Here is a 17993-nt window from a genome sequence, read left to right on the forward strand (position 1 = left end):
TCCAGAGAAATCCCTATAAAGAAACAGTAGATACATTAGTGATCTGAACTAAAACTCCAGAGGCAAACACTCCTGCTTTGCTGGACATGTTATGCCATCCCAGGAGGTGCTGGGCAGCTGCGCTCAGGCGCCATTGATCCAGGACCACCATAGCCCCAGCTGCATTGCCAGACAGTGGGAAATCCCAGGCAGTGTCCTGCCCCGGGCAGCAATGTCCCTGCTGCTCCCCTCCACGCAGTAAACCCGTGGCAGCCACCCCTTCCCACAGGCTCGAGGTTTCTCGATACACACGCACCTCCAGCACTTCATGTAGCTAGAAACCAATTCCTGGTCCTGTCTCCCAGCCTTCCTGCTCTCCTCCTTTACTTGGCACAGCAGAAATAAGCCCAGAAGAGAGGCAGACACTCTGTAGCTAGGCAGTTCCCTAGAACGAAGAAGCACGGGATGGACATCTTCTTTTGCAGGCTATGAAATGTGCTGTGGGCTTGCAAGGCATGCCTTGGGTTGTTGGAGGGTAATGACAAGGTGGACACTAAACGTCAGGGCAGATGGATGTGATTCTCCTCTTCCCTGGGGATTTTGCAAGGCACTGGGAGAAAGGAGGGTTTTTTCCAGACCAGGATGGCAAGGTGCAACCTGCTTGCAGGGGCAGCCAGATCACTTCATGCAATTAAAGAAACTTCATCAAAGCCACAGGGATGTCCCAATCCTTTTCTCCAGTTGCAAGAATTGTGCTTTTGTTTAAAAAAACAACAAAAAATAGGGAACAAATCCTGCTATGCCTTGCCCTGCCTTTGTAGGGAATTGGCTGGTTCTCAAACCAAAGGTGTCTTTTCATGCTGGGCAGCCTCATTCCCGCAGCCGGCCATCCATGTGCTCCTACCCATCCCCTGGCAGACCCACAGCAGCGCTCAGAGTGAGTCAGAGGATGGCCAGCGCTATGTCCTTCATTGCTGAGCTTCAGGCCTTGCCCCAGTAAAGTTGGTCCAGTGTTTGGTGTAAAAGCTCAACTTCTGGAGCTACCACCTGCTCTAAGGACAGTTCATCTTCTATGGAGACCGCAACAACTTGAGGTGCCATCACCCTGTGCTGCCAACGGGCTCTGGTCACACAGGGTAAAAGAAAGGACCACCCCTGCTGGGAAACTGGGCAAATTTGGCCTTAACGCCTTTCAGCCAAGGAGGATAAATAATGACAAAGAAGATGAAGGACACGATGCCACGTTTGAGAGGAACAGACGGGAAGATGCCTGGTTGCTGCAGCAACAAGGCTGGGCTTTCGGAAGGATGGGTTTTTCTTTCTCTTTTCACCTGCCAATCTTCCCCCCACGTTAGCGCTCTGCCGCTGCGGGAGATGAGCGGTGACATTTACACTCCCACTAACAAGCTGGTTCGGTGATGGGCAGCTCTGCAGGAGAGCATCTGGTGTCACAGAGCCCGAGCAGAGAGGAGGGGAGGGTCCTCTCAAACAGTTAGCATAATTTGGGACTTTTTATTATTATTAGCATTATTAGGGCAGAAGCGTGCATGGAAACAGCAGGCAAAGCCTCGGTGGGGCATGCAGCGTTTCCTACCCTTCGTGTGGGTCTGGTCCTGCAGCCGATGGGAGCAACGAGATGCCACTACCAGCCGGAGAACCTCTCTGCATGTCCTGCTGGGACAGGGAAGGAAACAAAAAGGAAAAGAAAAAGGAGAGGATGAGCAAGAAGTCAAGTGACACCACAGGAGCAATTTCACTTCTCAGCCTGGCTGATGATAGCAGGCTGTGTCACCAGCCGTGCCCCCGCAGTTCGGTGTGCCTCAGTGCCCGTGTCTTTGGCTCCTTGGGAGAAACCTTGTTATGGTGGCAGAGGTGAAACTCAGGCTGCTGTCTCCCTCCTGACAGGTTTGCCCACCATTGTGCCTCACTATGCTTTCCTTTGCCTTCTGGATAAGACAACTTTCAGTTCACCCAAATTGTCCCAATAATAATAGTAACAGGAGCAACAACGGTAATAATAGTAATAACAACAACAACAATAATAATAATAATAATGTTACTGCAAAGTAAATGCAAGAAAAATACAACTGCTCTGAAATTATTTGTATGAAATAGTGGTGCAGGAAACGGCTTTGGGTCATCTCCTCTTTCCTACTGGTTGATTTGCTGCTGACATCAGGAGGAAAGTGGAAATTAAGAACCAGCAGCCTTTCCTGGCTGCTAGACTGCTCTGCCATTGCAGCCAGCTGAGAAGGTGCCCTGTTGGACCATGACGCCCAAGCTGGGATTGGAAACACAACAATATCCTGGCCAATAAAACTTGAAATTTTTGTATTCCCATGCCCAGCAGAGCTAAGGAAGCCAGGTTTCCTAAGGATCTCTGGCTGCAAGTCAAAGACCCACGTGGAGTCTCAGATGCCTAGTATGGATTGCACTGATACATTTACTTGAGTGAAAGCATTAATAGGTTTTCTCTTCTCTACAGCGTCATGCTTTTTCACAAAGCTTGGAGGTTCCTGATATCTTGGAGATCTTCACCCTTCTGTCAAACTAATGTGGAAGTATGGGCTGAAAATCATTAGTAAAACACAGACAAATAGGCTGCTCCACCTCCTTGCCTGTCCCCATCCTTCCCTCTGAGCGCAGAGCATGTGCTAACCAGCCACTTTTCATTAAGGAGCCAAGCTAAAAGATTAGGGTGTCAATGAAGGCAGCCCACCTCTAGTGTCTTTGTCCCTCCCTGAAGCTGGTGCAGCCCCTTCAGACTGAATTTGAAGACACAAAGTAGCTGATGTCTTGTAACCCAGTTTTCTCAGAGTAATTGCTCCGCTTTTCTAAATCTTCACTAAAAAACTCCCTACATTTTTCAGCTGGTGCTTAAAAGTATACCCAGTAATCTGCATAGAATCAGAATAGATGACTGAACAAACGTACAGTCAAGCCTGGGGGAAAAAAAATGCATGAAGGCAGATTAGAAAAGACCAGATAAATAATCCTTCAAATATGGAAACTGCAGAAATTAAGAGGATATTTGCAGAAATCTCTCATTACAGAGAGCACACAGGAAGCATCGGCAAGATTACAAACTGACCAGCGTATGAAGGTTATACAAGGGAGAAATGAAACCTGTCTGCCAGCGGCGACCGTCACGTCTGCAGCAGTGCAACACACAGGGTGACAGCAGCGAACCTCTTGGCAACGATGTCAATCAGCGAAGCATGGAAAATAAAATCACTTGTGGAGTTTTTTCCAGGGACCGAAACCCTGCAGGCGTTACCCCTAACCAAACCTCAGCATCTTTCAGCAGAGGGTTCAGGATGCAAAGTTGCTGCCCGTGGCACTGGAACCTGCGGCGACAGCTCCAGCTGGGCAGAAGCTTTGTAGCTCACATGGGCAGTGGGGCCCAATGAAGGAGCAGTAGAAAAAAAAATTGTTTTAGTTTTCTGGACTGGAACCCTCTTTTCTTCCTATAAAAAAAAAAAAGTAGTTCTTTTCTGTAACAGGAGGAGTTTTTTAATTTTGAAAATTGAAACATTCTCATGCTTTGTGTGTTAACTTTTTGCCATCAAACCCCAATACTGCAAAAGACAGAATCCTTTTGCAAAACGTACTTGCCTGAAAGACAGTGCCAGTGCCAGGCAGACTGCTCTTGAATCAAAACCTTCCGTGCTCATGTTGGGGTTTGGTTTTGAACCCTTTTGACATCACTCCAGTATAGTTTTCTGTTTCCTGAATCCTTGCCCTTCCCGAAAAGTGTGGGTTGCTTATTGTAAAACCTGCTAAGCAAAGCAAGTGAATCAACTGTCCTACGAGGGCAAGCAACAAGCTGTGCCACCCACCAGTCCACGTGTCCATGGAGTAGCAGGGAACACCAAGAACCATGCAGAGGCTTCGTTCCCAACTGCAGACACTTCTACAGGCATAAATATTATTCTTTAACTGTGTGGCTGCATCTCAAATGATCCATATGCAGTTTTCCTCCCAGGTCCAGGGAGTAAGGCTGTCAATGCTGGTCAGACCCTGGTTGCTCCAACAGACTTGCACTGACCTGTTGGGCTTGCCCTGGGGAATCTGTACCGACAAATAGGTATTGAGTCGACATTGCAAAGCAGCAACAAGCACGGAGCAGGGGAGCCCTATCTGGTCGCACTATAGAGAAAGCGTGTCCTAGAAACAGGAACCTTGTACACGGTGCTGAGCCAAGCTTTTGGGTCCTGCTGCTGCCCAGATTATCCTAACACCCCAACTCCACCTGGTTAGCATGGAGGAGAAGGTTTTGAGAGCTTCGGGGGTTAGAAGTGACATCGGGGTTAGATGTGGTGACTCGGTTTCCCTAGCAGTGAATTGAGTCTTTCTGAGACTCGCCGCTTCCCCAGAGAGCCGTGACAATTCATTAGGCAATTGTAAAATCAGAATGTAGCTGCTGACTGTGAGTTGTGGTCCATTAATAGCCCTATTTATTGCTAACCAAATAATTAGCTTAGACATGCATCAACGGGTCTTGATTGCATATGAAATAACTTCCTTATCACGCAGAAATCAAATGAGTTTTGAGGACAGCTCAGGTGTCACCTCAACCTCAGTACTGAAGAGGAAAAGAAAAAAAAAAGAAAAAACCCCAGCCATTTTGATGTGTTGCTCAGCAACAGACTTTGCGGGGGAAACAATCTAGGAATGAAGGAATGAGCATTTCCAAGAGAACAGGTTATTTCAGGCGAGATATCAGGGACAAGCAAATGTCACAGAGGTGGAGAACTTTTTCTTTTTTTTCTCTTTTAATCAATAATTTAAACTAGGCATTTTGGGTAAAACAAGCATTTAAGTTAGCTGATTGAAAAACAGAGATCCCAAACCTTTACAAAGAGTCACATTGCTGAAGAAATGTTTATTTGTTTGTGTGAGGGAAACATTAGATTTACTAGACATCGAATTAAAAATTGAAAATGCTTTTAGAAATGTCACCTGTTCATTTAAAGAGGGAGCTGATGTAATGCCAACATTGCTATATTGTGCAGCATCCCTCCCGGAGCAATCTCATATTAATTTTGTTGTTCTCCTTCCCACGTGCCCTCCCCTCCCTCCCTTCTCCTTTCTCTTCTAGGACAAGACGAGCGCGCTGAGTCTCAGCAATGTGGCGGGGGTTTTCTATATCCTCATCGGTGGGCTCGGACTAGCCATGCTGGTTGCCTTAATCGAGTTTTGTTACAAGTCCAGAAGTGAATCAAAGCGGATGAAGGTGGCAACCCATTCCCCGGCCTTTCACACCTTCTCTCTGATCCTACCCCGGCTCCAAAGCTGCCTTCAGAGACGGATGCAGCCCAGACCATGGGTGGAAAGCCAAGACATAGGGATAATGAAGTGACCATGTCACTCGACTTGCTAGAAAGGAATAGGAGCGTCAGAGGAAGTGGGCCGTAGCGGGGAGCTGATGCAAGATCAGACATGTGGCATAATGCTAGTTCAAAATCCAGATATAGAGCAAAATCATAGCACAAACGGTAACAGGAACACATTGCCATTCCTTAAATTAAAGAAGGCAGACTATGGCAATGCGTGTGCAGCATGGATGAAGTGTGCTGGGGTTGGTGTGATACAGCCGCTGCTGCAATAAAAAAATCCCCAAACCCAAGCAGTTAACAGCAAGATAAAACTGGGGTAGCACGGTAATGAATCAGATCCTGTTGTTCCCTTTGCTGGCATCCTGCTGGCACCATTTGGAGGTTGGCAAGAGTGATACGTGCTCAGAGCATTGTTGCCCTGGAATGGATGATGTGGGTCTCCAGATTCAGAACTATGGGTCCTCTTAGAGAGAAATTGGCCTCTAATGTCTCCTGTAATGTTTGGGGTTTTTTCTCCACCCTGTCATGATCTTGCAGAAGCATACTTCCTATGACCCAGGAGATTTGTTTCAGCCCTAAATGCTGGGGTGCCTAAATTTCAGTGTGTCGTGTCAAGAGTGGATTAGATCTGAGAGCCTTGGGGATACACATTTAATGCAGCACCTGTGGAACAAGTGTATCTCGACTCAGATGACTAGCAGAGGCGATCCCTTATAACAGATACCATTGTGTACAAGGGTGCAGCGGGATCTGTGCTGTAAGAGTAACACATCCCTTATTTTCCTCATCTTGACCTCTCCCATGAGCACGGAAGTCAGTATGAGTATATGAAGTATGCAGTGAGTTTCATAAAATTTAGAGAGATTTTCACTTCCCTGAGCACTGAAACTTACCCAGAATCAAAAGGAAAATAAGCAATCATTTCTTTGGTTTTTATGTCACCATTTCACAACATTCTTAATGTTTTGTCAGCAATAATGATACTCCTAATTCACTGAAAATGTACAATAGCTCTTTTTCCATTGAGGTTCAGAAAATTCTACAGGCAATGGGAGGTACATTGAGCACAGGGGTAAGATAATGCAAGCAATTAATGTCCCTGAATATACAAAAATTAAATTATAATTGCTGTCTACACTGTAAAGCTAGGTATGTCACAAATACACTGCGAAAGAGTGTCAGAATGCAATAGCTCCATAGTTTTAGTCTTAAGGAGGTTCTGCCCTGCTATTGGCTTCCCTGTGCTGCTAGAAATAACCCACTAATTCTCGTCCGTGTTAGCTTGCAGTGCTCTTGCCGTGTTAAAACCAGCCATTATGGGAAGGAATCGTTGCTCCCAATGTTAACATGTTCTAAGCTTGTCCCTTTGGCTGGCTCCCACCATCAGTGGCCACCCCACAAGGCCATTCAGCGGAGCCCAGCTAATGCCCAGAAAGACGGGTCAGATCCCCCTCTAAACCCAACCTCTGCTCCGCAAGCCCCTACAGACCTCCTGGGCGAGCTGCAGATCCCGCCAGCACAGGAGGCTGCTCCATGCCTGGCAAGGCACTAAAGTTGACAGTTTCTGAATGGCTGTTCCAGATTTATCTGTTTTGCATAATTCTTCACCTGGATATCCCAGTCCAGAAAGGATGATGGTGCCCTTAGAGATAGCTTAAATGCCAAGAAACCAAATTAACTTCATCCTTTAGTTTAATTGTTCTAAACAGGTGGTTTCCTTAGATTTCTCAAAGGAAACGTTTTGGACGGTATCTGGAACAGGAAGATGAGATTTGGGTTCCTGAATTAGGTTTGCATTTCCTGGTTACCTCAGTCATCGCTGTAGACAAAAACATAGGCACATGCTCAACTTCTCACATGAGGAGAGCTAAACATATGCTTGCAGTGAGTCAGAGTCCACCATACATAACAGTACTGGAGTAGTAATAGCATATCTATGGGGGAAGTGTGTATAATACCTCTGCTCAGATCCAGGATGACTGTTCTTATGTTGTAGAGTTTGAATAGTTTTTGCATATGGTACGTATGCTTTATACCCCAAAATACTGCTGAAACATTTAATTTTGAATGTAGAAGAGGTGCGAATTAACAGAGCAGATGCAGTAGGGACATGCAGAAAGTGAGAGTTTGAATGGAGACAAGGAGGGAGAGAACAGTGATAGAAGGACAACACTGGTTTATATTGTAATTTCTCCAACATTGCTAAGGACAGGGGGAGACCCCCCCGTCCTTCCTAAAAAGGGTTTTTGTTTAATCCCACAGCAATCAATCAACGAAGCCATACGGACATCAACCCTTCCCAGGCCGGCTGCAGCAGGAGGCAGTGGAGAAAACGGACGTGTGGTCAGCCACGATTTCCCCAAATCCATGCAGACGATCCCGTGCATGAGCCACAGCACCGGCATGTCCCTGGGAGCTACGGGATTATAATTGGCCTTTTGACCCATTGCCTGGGTGAGAGCAGGGGCAGCCCAACTCCACCCCCTCCAGAGCCAAAAACAAACCCAACACCAACAAGAAAAACGACGATGATGGAAAGGACAATTGGATGGATCTTCTCAAGGAAATCAAATCTATTTCCCTTTTTATCTGCAAACAGATCCACCGGCAGGAGAACAGAAAGAGGTCTGTACTGCAATAAGGAGAATGTAGTGGGATTTAACAGACTCATGAACCGTCCCTGATCAAAGAACCACTGGAACACTAATGAGGACGACGCCATTTTGTTTTAACTTGGTTGTTAATAAGTCTTAGTGTGTGCAATATATATATTTTTTCTTACTAATTCCTGTGGTGTCAGGGTAACATCAGCCCTTTCCCCTTCCCTGCTCAGTCCTTCAATCTGGTTTAGTTTGGGATGCAAACCATAATGTCTGAGCTACTAACAGCAAAAAAGAAAATCTGATAAATGGCAAGTTGAACTCCCTGCAGGGCATCAGCATTGACCCCTTTTGTCCATCGTGATTCTGCCTTCCGTTGTTCTGTGGTGAACTCAGGCTGTGGAGTTATTGCAACGAGGCAGATGTAGCTGCAAACGGCTCTCCCTGCAACAAGAAGGACTTTATGCGAGAAAGAACCTGAACAAAAACACGAGGCTGTTTTAGAGGGTCAAAGTCATGAGTGAGTTTGGAAACCCCAGGTAACCTGAGGACAAAGTGATAATTCTTCCAGAGATGATGAGTGGCGGTTCAAGAGAAAAATTGTGTGCCTGGAGTGGAGAGCGTCATGCGTGGCAGACTAGAGCAGATGGTTGGTCTAAGATCATGGTTGGCTGCTGTTTATGGAAGAGAAAGTAAATGCCACATTCCCCTCACATGCGATTCTCCTGCCTAGGTTATTGGGGGCTAATAAGCAATTGTGAACCATTTCTTCATTGCTTAGCTTCTGTGTGTGCTCTCTTTTTGGTGGTCACATAAGGGAACCACCTTGAGCCGGGAATAGACCATCTCAAGACATCTAGTTCTAGATGGCTGCCTATTAACCAGTAAAACATGCTAGAAGTCATGGGGCTGCAATGGGAATATCCCTGCCTTTTTGCTCTGAAATCCCCTTATGGCCATTTTTCTAATTAAGAGGGACATTTTGTAGATAGTTGGCCAGAATGGCTTCCTGGAAGGAAATGCTGAAGCAAACCAAGGAGGAGATCCTACAATGCTTCATTCAAGCATCCATGACATTCAACAGCATCAGGGCTGGTCAAACTCAACCTTCTCATCAAGTTGTGGCCTGTCTGGGTAGAAAGCCAAAAGTAGCAGGTTCCCACTCATATATCCTTAGGAAGGGGGAAGCATCCACAAGCCAGGAGAGCAGGTTGCTGACCCCAAACTCGGTATTGCAGAAACCTGCACTGCCAGACAGGCACCTGGGAGTCCAACCACTGGCGTGGAGTTCAAAGAGGCAAGGATTGTTTTCCAGAATCGCACAAAAGGTTCGTTCTGTGAATCACTGGCATGGACAGACAAATGCTTCCCACACTGGTGGGCCTGAGACACCTCGCCAGAAGTGAAGGATTCCCAGGGGAGCATCTGGAGAGAGAGAAGTTCTGTGGGGCAGGGACCACAGTGAACCCACTTAGTCTTGTCCCATCTCACAGGTCAACCACTAATGGCAAATAAAATTCAAAGCTTCTCACAGCACCCAGCAAATATCTGTCCAGGGACTGAGCTGCTATTGGAGCGTTCTGAGCTGCTTTTTCTCATTTTTTTTTCTTTCTTTTTTTTCTTCTTTCTTTTTTTTTCTGCAACGTAGCAAAAGAGGAGCAGGAAAAGAAGGAGGCAGGTGAAGAGAAAGAGATGCAGGCAAATGACTGGCACAGGTCTATGAGAAGGATCTGTCTATGCAGCTGTCCATAAGTACAGCTGGAAGCTGCCTGAATACCAGTTTCCATCAGTGTACGAATGTGCAGAGCAATACGTTTACCACCTTTAACACCAGCCTGGTCTGAAGTATCTGTTCCATTTATCCACTTGTCACGCAACACTTTGGAGACCAGCAAGTCAGAGTCAAGGTCCTAAGCTCGGGCACAGCATGTCTTGTGCCAATGTGTTTTCCTCTCTCCACCACTGGAAACCTTCATCTCTCATCACTGAACATGAACTCTGTTATCAACCACTCCAAACGCCTTTTCGGGTCGCTTTGTGTTGATTATTATTATTTTTAATCCACTTTTCTTAATTTCAACTTCAGTTCTGTGTAAGTGTTAGCACAGTGGAGGCATCCCACAAACTAGCCTGTTTCCATGCCCAGAGCCCTCGGATGCATCTCCTGACCCAGCTCTTGCCGCGTCCCGGACCTTGCCACGGCAGTGCAGCACCGGGCGCTGTGGTGGGAGCAGACTGCCGAGACCCATCGGTGCCCCGTCCTCCTCCAAAGACAGGACCACGAGGCAGCAGGTCGCGGGAAGCCCAACTGGGCAGTTAGATGGTCTTGTGAGAAGCAGCACATCTGCGCTAGGACTGGCCGCCTGCGACGTGAAGATGTGAGATGCAGTTTTCAAAGGCTTTTGATCAGTGGAGGAGTTAAAAAAAAAAACAAGATGAATAGGACAAAAGCGTGGAAAATGTTAACTTGTAATATGTATTTTTACTACACTTTTCTTAAAAATAGAGTAATGGTAAAACTCTTAAAGACATTGACATTTTTTCTCAACAGGAATCCATATTTAACAGTTTTGGCTTTCATTAAATTTTGCTCTTTGGTACCCGGATCTTTTATTTAACAGCTATATTTGTTTTAACTCTCTTTTGTTTTTTCTTTCTTTTTGTTTCTTTTGGCAGTATTGCAAAGGATTTTACTTTATCAAACGCAACGGTGTTTTTCTTTTCACATTCTCTTTTTTTCAAGCAACATTTTTATTGGTAATTATTATTTACACAAAAATGAAACTATCAGCTGGAATTTTAGCACCAAGGATCCATGATCCATTTTTCATACCTGTCCATGCCGTTTTGTGCCAGTGCTGGATGTGTGGAAATGAAAATGATGTTACCCCTCAGGCAATATTACCCAACCTGAATCAAACGAGATTTCCTTGATTATTGCTGTGTCTGACTTGTGAACAGCAGCCAAATAAACTGCTTCAGGTTGAAATTGGGAATCTATCTAATATTTACCCAAGAGTCAGGAAACTAAACATTTATTGGGTTCAAAGTTAATTATTTTGCTTCGTTTGGAGTTTTGTGGGGTTATTTTTTGAGGAGGGCTGTTAGAGGATTTTATCTTGTTTTTACAGAGAGAGAAGACATGGTCAGCTCAGAGATAATTCAGAACCAGCACTGGTCCAAAAATTCTTACCAGTATCAGCTTTCCTAGGAGCTCCCATGCTGTTTCAGAGGCTTGGACATTCAAGATATTTCTCACTCAGTTTTCACACAATTAACCTGTTAAATTCCTCATCCAAAAGTCTGATGAAGGTGGAAAGAGAGTAGGATTTAAAGGGCCTTGGACATTTATGCAGATGCTGACAGCTGCTGAGGTTAATCATTAATGTCATGCTCTTACACAGTGCTTGGTGTCACAGATCTGGAAGGACTTCCCTTCCCCATATCATCATTCCCATTTATCAGCTGGGGAAGCTGAGACAAAAAAGTGCCTTGGACCAGGCGTCCCAGCTCACCTCACGGGGCCGTGGTTATAGATTCAAGGTCTCCAACATTCACAAGGGGTTTTTTTACCCACTGGTAAGTTTTAAATACAGAGTCAGCAAGGGGCAAAATTAATAAGTTTTGAAAGGGGCTGTGACCTCTCAGGCTTCAACGCACAAGAAACTCCCAATCAATGGGACCTGAAGGAGAGGTTTCCCATGGGCAGGCTATGCTGGATCAGCCCATTTTGGTCTTCCACAATTGCTTAGGCATCCAGTACTGTACTGTGGGCTTGGATCCTGTCTCAAAAAGCTCTTCTTGCTCAGTGGTTCACTCTTGCTCAGTGGTTCCCAGAGAGGTAGCAGAAATGCACAAGAAATGTTCCTTTATATCTTGGCATAAACAGGACAAAATTCCCTCCTAGTGGCAAAAGCAAATATTCCTTCTAAGAAAGTCTCCAGCAAGAATCCAAAACCATCTTCAGCAGTTGTTGAAGCAAAAAAACACCGAACCTTGAAGTGCAGCAGGTGAGGAACAGATGCATCACCCAGTCCATCCCTTTGCTATGGGATGATAACCCTGGCATCAGGACACAAAGCTGGGAAGCTCCAAAAAGATTTGGCTGGACTTGTTTGTCTATGTTCCTACCTGCCATCACATGCAAGGAGAACTTACTCATCTAAGCTCAGTGAAGGGACGGGGCAGGGGCGCATCAATGTTTGCTGTAACCCAGTGGGTACCACTAACCTGTTCAGCTCCAGCAACTCAGCCACATATTTCCATCAAAAGTTTTGGGAGACATGGGGAAGTTTTCACTGTGAACACAGGTTCGTGCTCAGTTTTCAATGACATGGTCAGTCACCCAAGTCTCACACATGGCTCTGGGTCCCCAGGAGAACATTTTTGTGCACCTTTTTAACTACCATGCCGGTCCACCACGGAGGCACATGTCAGAGCTTAGATGATCCATCACAGTGGTGTGTGGTACCCTTAGGACATTACTGGTACTCTTCACTGCCATGGCATCAGAAATAACAGCACAGATTGGGGCTTAGCTAGTGGAGGTTGCTCTGAAGCACCACCTTGGAGACTGGAGGAGATGGGTTCAGGCCCTTCCCACAGCAAAGGTACCAGATTAACCCCAAATACCTTTTAGAGACCTGTGTGGCCTGTTCTCTGATTGCTTTTGTAGCTGCTGACCTCTCTTAAACACAGATTCTCCAGTTACCTTCATGTTACCTATGGGCACAAATCAATTTGTCAGCCACCAGTGCTGGTTTTGTGTCTTGGCAGCCCACTGCTGGCTGAAGCCCCCATGCTTGCATCTCTGCTACTCAGTTAATTAATTAATTAACAGAAATACCAGGATGTCACTGTGTCATGCACAGCTGCCCACAGCCTGCAGGAGGGAAGGGCTTTTGGGGCAAAATCCACATGCAAATCCCAGCTCAAAAGATGCCAGACAGTGCCAGACAAAACTGCTTGAACTCCATGTTGCTCCAGCTTCCTTACGAAGATGACACCCCTCCAGCTTCCTTCTTACGCAGAGCTGCTCTGTCCAGGCACTTGGTCCTGGTGGTTTGAGTGTATAAGAGGGATGAATTTTGAGTGCAAGGACTTGGAAAAGGTTCTCCTAGGCATGGAGAGGTAGCTCGAGAGTGATCTCTCCATCAAAATCCTGACCATTCCCACTCTGGGATCCTCCACTCAGCCCTGACCTGCAGCATCACCTCCCAATTCCCTTCTGTCCATCCCCATCTCTCCTTCATCTGTACATCAATCCCACCCTCAGCACTGCCAGCTACTCTTCTCCAGGACCTGGAATAGGCTCTGGGTATGTACATGGTGGTTGTCTTATTGCAGATAAGTCTATATCACTGTATAGCTTTAGAAAGCAAATGAACTTACCTTCCTTTGGGATGGGGGCAGAGATCTGAATCCAGCTCCTCACTGGGCAGAAGTGATCCCATAACCCATCACACTGTACTCAGGCAGCAAGGAGCCTTTCTGCAAATGGGGTGTTATATGGAGCCACAATCTTGCAAAGTGCTAAGTTATCTGGCTGTTCCCGGAGCACTTGGACTAATCTCCCTTTTGCTTGTGCGCACGTATCCCGAGGAGGCATCACTGTCTGGCTGCGAGGTGGTACACCTGGCTCGGGGGTGGAGAGAGGCAGGGTGCTGGGCATCATCTCCACCAAGCTGGTACCCGAGTGAACTCACCTGCCAAACGTGTGCAAGGGAAGAGCTGTCTCTAGAGCAGTGAAACACAGGAATCCTCACCCCCAGAAGGGATACTGAGAAGTGTAATTAGCCAATGTTTGCACATCCCTTTCTCATGCACTAATTATATAGTACACACACACACACACACATGCATACACAGATATTAAGAGATCCCTCTGATGGCCCAAATTAGCTGTCAAGGTACCTTTTCATTCCTACGGATCAATACGGTATAATGTAACAGCCACAGAGTATGTTCGTTACTCTGCAGGGCTGGTTTAACATACTCTCTGGATCCCTTTGGCAGTAATTCCTCCTCTGTTCGAGCTGGCATCAAAATTAATGGCATGTCATGTTCTATAAGTCCTGACTTTTTAGATGAAAGGTACATGGTGTTGTTCACATCAGTATTACAGTGTAATAAATCAATGCTTTTCCATTGGAAGGATTTCAGACAATTTCACAACTTGCTCTCAGGAACTCAAAAGACAACCTGTCTGCCAGGCCGTGGGCCAATAAAAAAAAAAATCCATAAAAACAGAAAAAGGAGGGGGGAAAAAAAAACATTTCATTGCAGTGTTGTTACCTGCTTCATGTAGGATGCTGGAGCCAGGGCAGCAATGCATCAGCCCCCATGGCACAAGGTGGTGCACAGCTCAAGGGAGCACATTCCCTGCGCGAGGAGGTTATGGACAAAGCCGACAGAGGCTGGGAGGGGCAACACAGCCTAATTTCACTTGACCAAATAGGAGCAGAGACAAAAGTAGAGTTTGCCTTCTGATTGCCAGACCCTGGAACAAACTGCTCCCAATTTTCAGAAAAGCAGCAGGAAAGAGGAAGAGGAGCGAAGGCTGAGCATGCCAGGACAGAGTACTCAGCAACCCCCCGAAAGGTGCCCACAGAGTTATTCTCCCAGCTTCTTTGGTAGCTGCTGCCCAGAGTGCAGTTCACTTACTTAACGACATCTTTACCAAGTAAAACTTAAATTCCCCTGCTCCCAGGAGCACATCTGCAAGACGGGAAGAGGCTGAACTTGAAAGGGGAGCCGTTTTGTTGTCCCAGTTTAGCTCAAACTGTGTGACAAGCTTTCCTCACTTCAAAACCAATGTTGTTAACCTTGAAATCTGCATTATTAATATTTCAACATGAGTCCCATGAGGAGCTACCGAAAGAGATCTCCTGGACCCCTGACAGCTCGTCCTGTTTGATTCTAATCATATATGAATGCATGAGTTAAGAAGACATCATTAAAAGTACATTAAGTTTAATTATGCTAGCAGCCGCAGACAGTGGGAGCATCAGCTTAATGCAGAATGCATAATTACATCAGACCTAATCCATTAGATTCATATTTGTTAAAGAAAATGCTCCTCATCTGTAAGTGTCACTATAAAGTGATCTATAGGGTTTGGAGGAACAGCACTGTTTTCTGGGGGCTACTGCCCTCCCGTCCCCTCTCCCCTCCTCCCTGCCCATCACCCCTGTGCACGCTGCTGAGCCCTCACTCAGCTCATTGCACATCCACTTTAACAAAAGCATGCAAAAGCAGAGCAAGAAGATCCTTGCTCTGGCAGCCAAGCCCTGCGGAGGTGCTGCAGTGGTTTAAGCCATTATGGACCCAGATCTCCTTTGCATGGCCAGAGCAGTCTGTAGATGCAGGAGTGCACCCAGTCCCGGGCGGGTGGATGGCCTCACAACCAGTTAGACCAGTGCAGCAGTGCTCACAGGTAGAAACGGGTAGTTCCAGGGTGGCTGATGCCATTCCACAGACTCCAGCCGCTGTTGGCTGCAGAGTGGGTTGGGACAACTTTCCAAACAAAACAAAAAAAAGACAAAAATAAACCAAAATAAGGAAAGCAAAAGTGTTTCAGCTCCTTCCAGGGCTAGTCCAGCTATCTCTACTAACACCAGGAGGGCAGTGGCAGGGGCCCGCGGCTGCGGCAGCAGGGAAGGTGGCACATCCCTTTTCCCAGCAGCACAGCATTACAAACCACCACTGCATTGCTCTGCAAAGCCACTGCATTCAAGGGAAACCACCATCACCGGTGGGCTTGAGCTAAGCCCCGAGATGAGCAGTCATGGTTTGCCACCCCCATCTTCACCCCACAGAAGGTTGCAGGGATAACTGGTACCAGCAACCCCTCACACCTCCAAGAAGCATCACTGCAGTAGGGATGACAAATCTGCCAACGTCTGAGCGCCCCAGGTAATCAGGTTGCTGTGGCTTGGTGCTTCTCAGCTGGGATACAGGGGATCCTGTAGCCATGTGCTTGTCCCATGGAGCGATATCAGCAGCATCTCCCAGCCCAGACCCCACGGTGGTGGCCGTTGCCTTGGCAGGGCTTTTCCCGGCTCCTGGGGGCAGCCCAGAGGTGATGCAGCTCACCGGCATGCTGCTAAACCACTGTGCTCATGGGTCCACACGCTCACTGCCATCCTCCTCGCTACAGAGAGGGGTGAATTCACTATGAGCCTTGACCTGCCACAGGCTGTTCACACCCATCACCCCACAGACTAACTCAGCTCCGCGCTGGACATGGAGAGGGTCTGCGCAAAGCTGAGGTCCGAGTCTCGCTTGAGGGTGATTTCAGCTGATGTCCCCTCCAGCCTGGAGTCAGAGTGGGCTGGAAAGGGACGGAGGTTGAGGCCACCACGCGACACATGCCTGGCAGCTGTGAGCAAGCAACTGCAGGTCAGGAGGGAACCCAAGAGCCCCGCGCTTGCTGGCACTCATCATGGGCAGGAGCCACTTACTCTTAATGGCTCAACTGAGCCCTCTAACACCTGCCTAAGTGCTGAATATTATTGTTATTAAAAGATAATGGCCTCTTGCTGCCTCTCCTCTGTGGAGCCGGGTAAGGGCTGTGATTGGGAAGCCACAGCACCGAGGCACGACCCCACGGGCAGGGCAGACGGGCAGGATTAAAACCTTTCTGAAGGTACCTTTTGCAGCTCCAAATGGACCACAATTACTGGTTAGACAGCAACTGAGATTTCCAGGAAGTTTTCTGAATAAAGCATCTGCTAATTTAGGTTTGGGGAGGCCTTTTTTGTTTGTTTTTTTTTTTTCTTTTTTTTTTTTTAATAAGAGAGAGAAAATCCCTACTAGTCAGTCCATTTTAACCATGTTTCATTTTCATCCTTGCCACCTCCGTTACAGGCAAGGGTAACACCAGTGCAGGCACGCAGTGTTAGGCTGTGCCATGGGGTCCAGGAGGGGATGGGAGGGGGGGTCAGCAGCCCAGGGGGCCCCTTCTGCCCCCCGTTTTGCAATGGGAGGGACACCAGTGCTGTCCTGCCCACAGGGTCTCGCAAAGGGTGTTGGATGACCCCATGGCTGTTTACTTGCCACAGAGGTGGTTTCCATGTTCTCTGTTTTTCAGGGGTTTTGACTGACAATGGTCATCAGCATTTCTAATTTAATCTAATAAACATGGGGAAAGACCAGCTAAAGGCTGTTGTGATTTTCCTTCCCGTTTGTGTGCTGAAGTGTGTCTGTTTGCCAATAGCCATCATAAGCGGGAGTTCTGGTTCAGCTGAGAAGTAGGAAGAGACATGGCAAAGACTTGGTAAAACTTTCTTCCTCTAAGTAAGCAGATGCTTTATAGTGAATGTATAGTATGTACTCTTAGCTGCTGATGTACATTTTGGCTGGGGGATATTTGGGGTGATATTTGGAAACAATCTAACCTCATAAGGCCTTTTAGAGAAAGCATTGATCTTTCCAAATGGGCAGCAATTGATATGTTCAAAGTGAGCATCGTGTGCATGCGTATTTGCACACGTGTGCATCTGTGTGTCATTTAAAAATAAAGCAGCAACCCCCCCAAAAAATGAAAGGTGAGCACAAAGAGCAGCTCTTTGGAGAAAGAAATGTGAGGACCTTTACATCCTCACTAGCAATTCCCTTTAGTGTGGTAATCCATATGGCAAGATGAAAGGGCGACCCATGGTGCTGTTAATTCTTCTTTCCAAAGGAAAACAACTAAACTATTGTGCTCATCGAGCAATCAAAGGGAAATCTAAGTTAACCCCACTGTGGCCAGTTTGCCCCAGGCCAACCGCTGGCATCCCTGATGGGAGATGGGTTATAGCTGCAACCCTGGCAGCCACAAGCCATATATTCCTGGAGACTCATAAGCAAATTTTAGGCTCTAACAACCCTCCCTGAGACCCCATCAGACATCTGGCAGAATTCAGCAAGATGTCAAATATCTCTATCTACGCTGCAACATATTTTGACAGGATCCTGACACAGCGACATGACCACGGTGTGATCAGCTCTTAGGTTTCATTTGAAGAAGTGTTTTCGCTCTGGTGTAAGAAAAACCTACCCACCCCTCACAGACCATATGCCATCTTTTTGG

At 46.8% G+C, this 17993-nt stretch overlaps 1 protein-coding gene across 2 annotated transcripts in view; it reads left to right on the forward strand.

The window, feature by feature from the left end:
- Positions 1-10524, forward strand: part of GRIA1 (glutamate ionotropic receptor AMPA type subunit 1) — a 127729-nt gene extending 117205 nt beyond the window's left edge. Inside the window, exons 15-16 of one of the 2 annotated variants that reach the window (XM_075164227.1) lie at positions 5081-5215; positions 7560-10524. In XM_075164227.1, coding sequence (XP_075020328.1) covers positions 5081-5215; positions 7560-7748 — 324 coding nt within the window. In that variant the 3' untranslated portion in view covers positions 7749-10524. The remainder of the gene's footprint in view (positions 1-5080; positions 5216-7559) is intronic. The other variant, XM_075164229.1, reaches the window with a different exon arrangement.
- Positions 10525-17993: the final 7469 nt, after the last annotated feature.

Source organism: Calonectris borealis, chromosome 15 (assembly GCF_964195595.1).
Source record: "Calonectris borealis chromosome 15, bCalBor7.hap1.2, whole genome shotgun sequence".
In the NCBI taxonomy this organism is placed as follows: domain Eukaryota; kingdom Metazoa; phylum Chordata; class Aves; order Procellariiformes; family Procellariidae; genus Calonectris; species Calonectris borealis.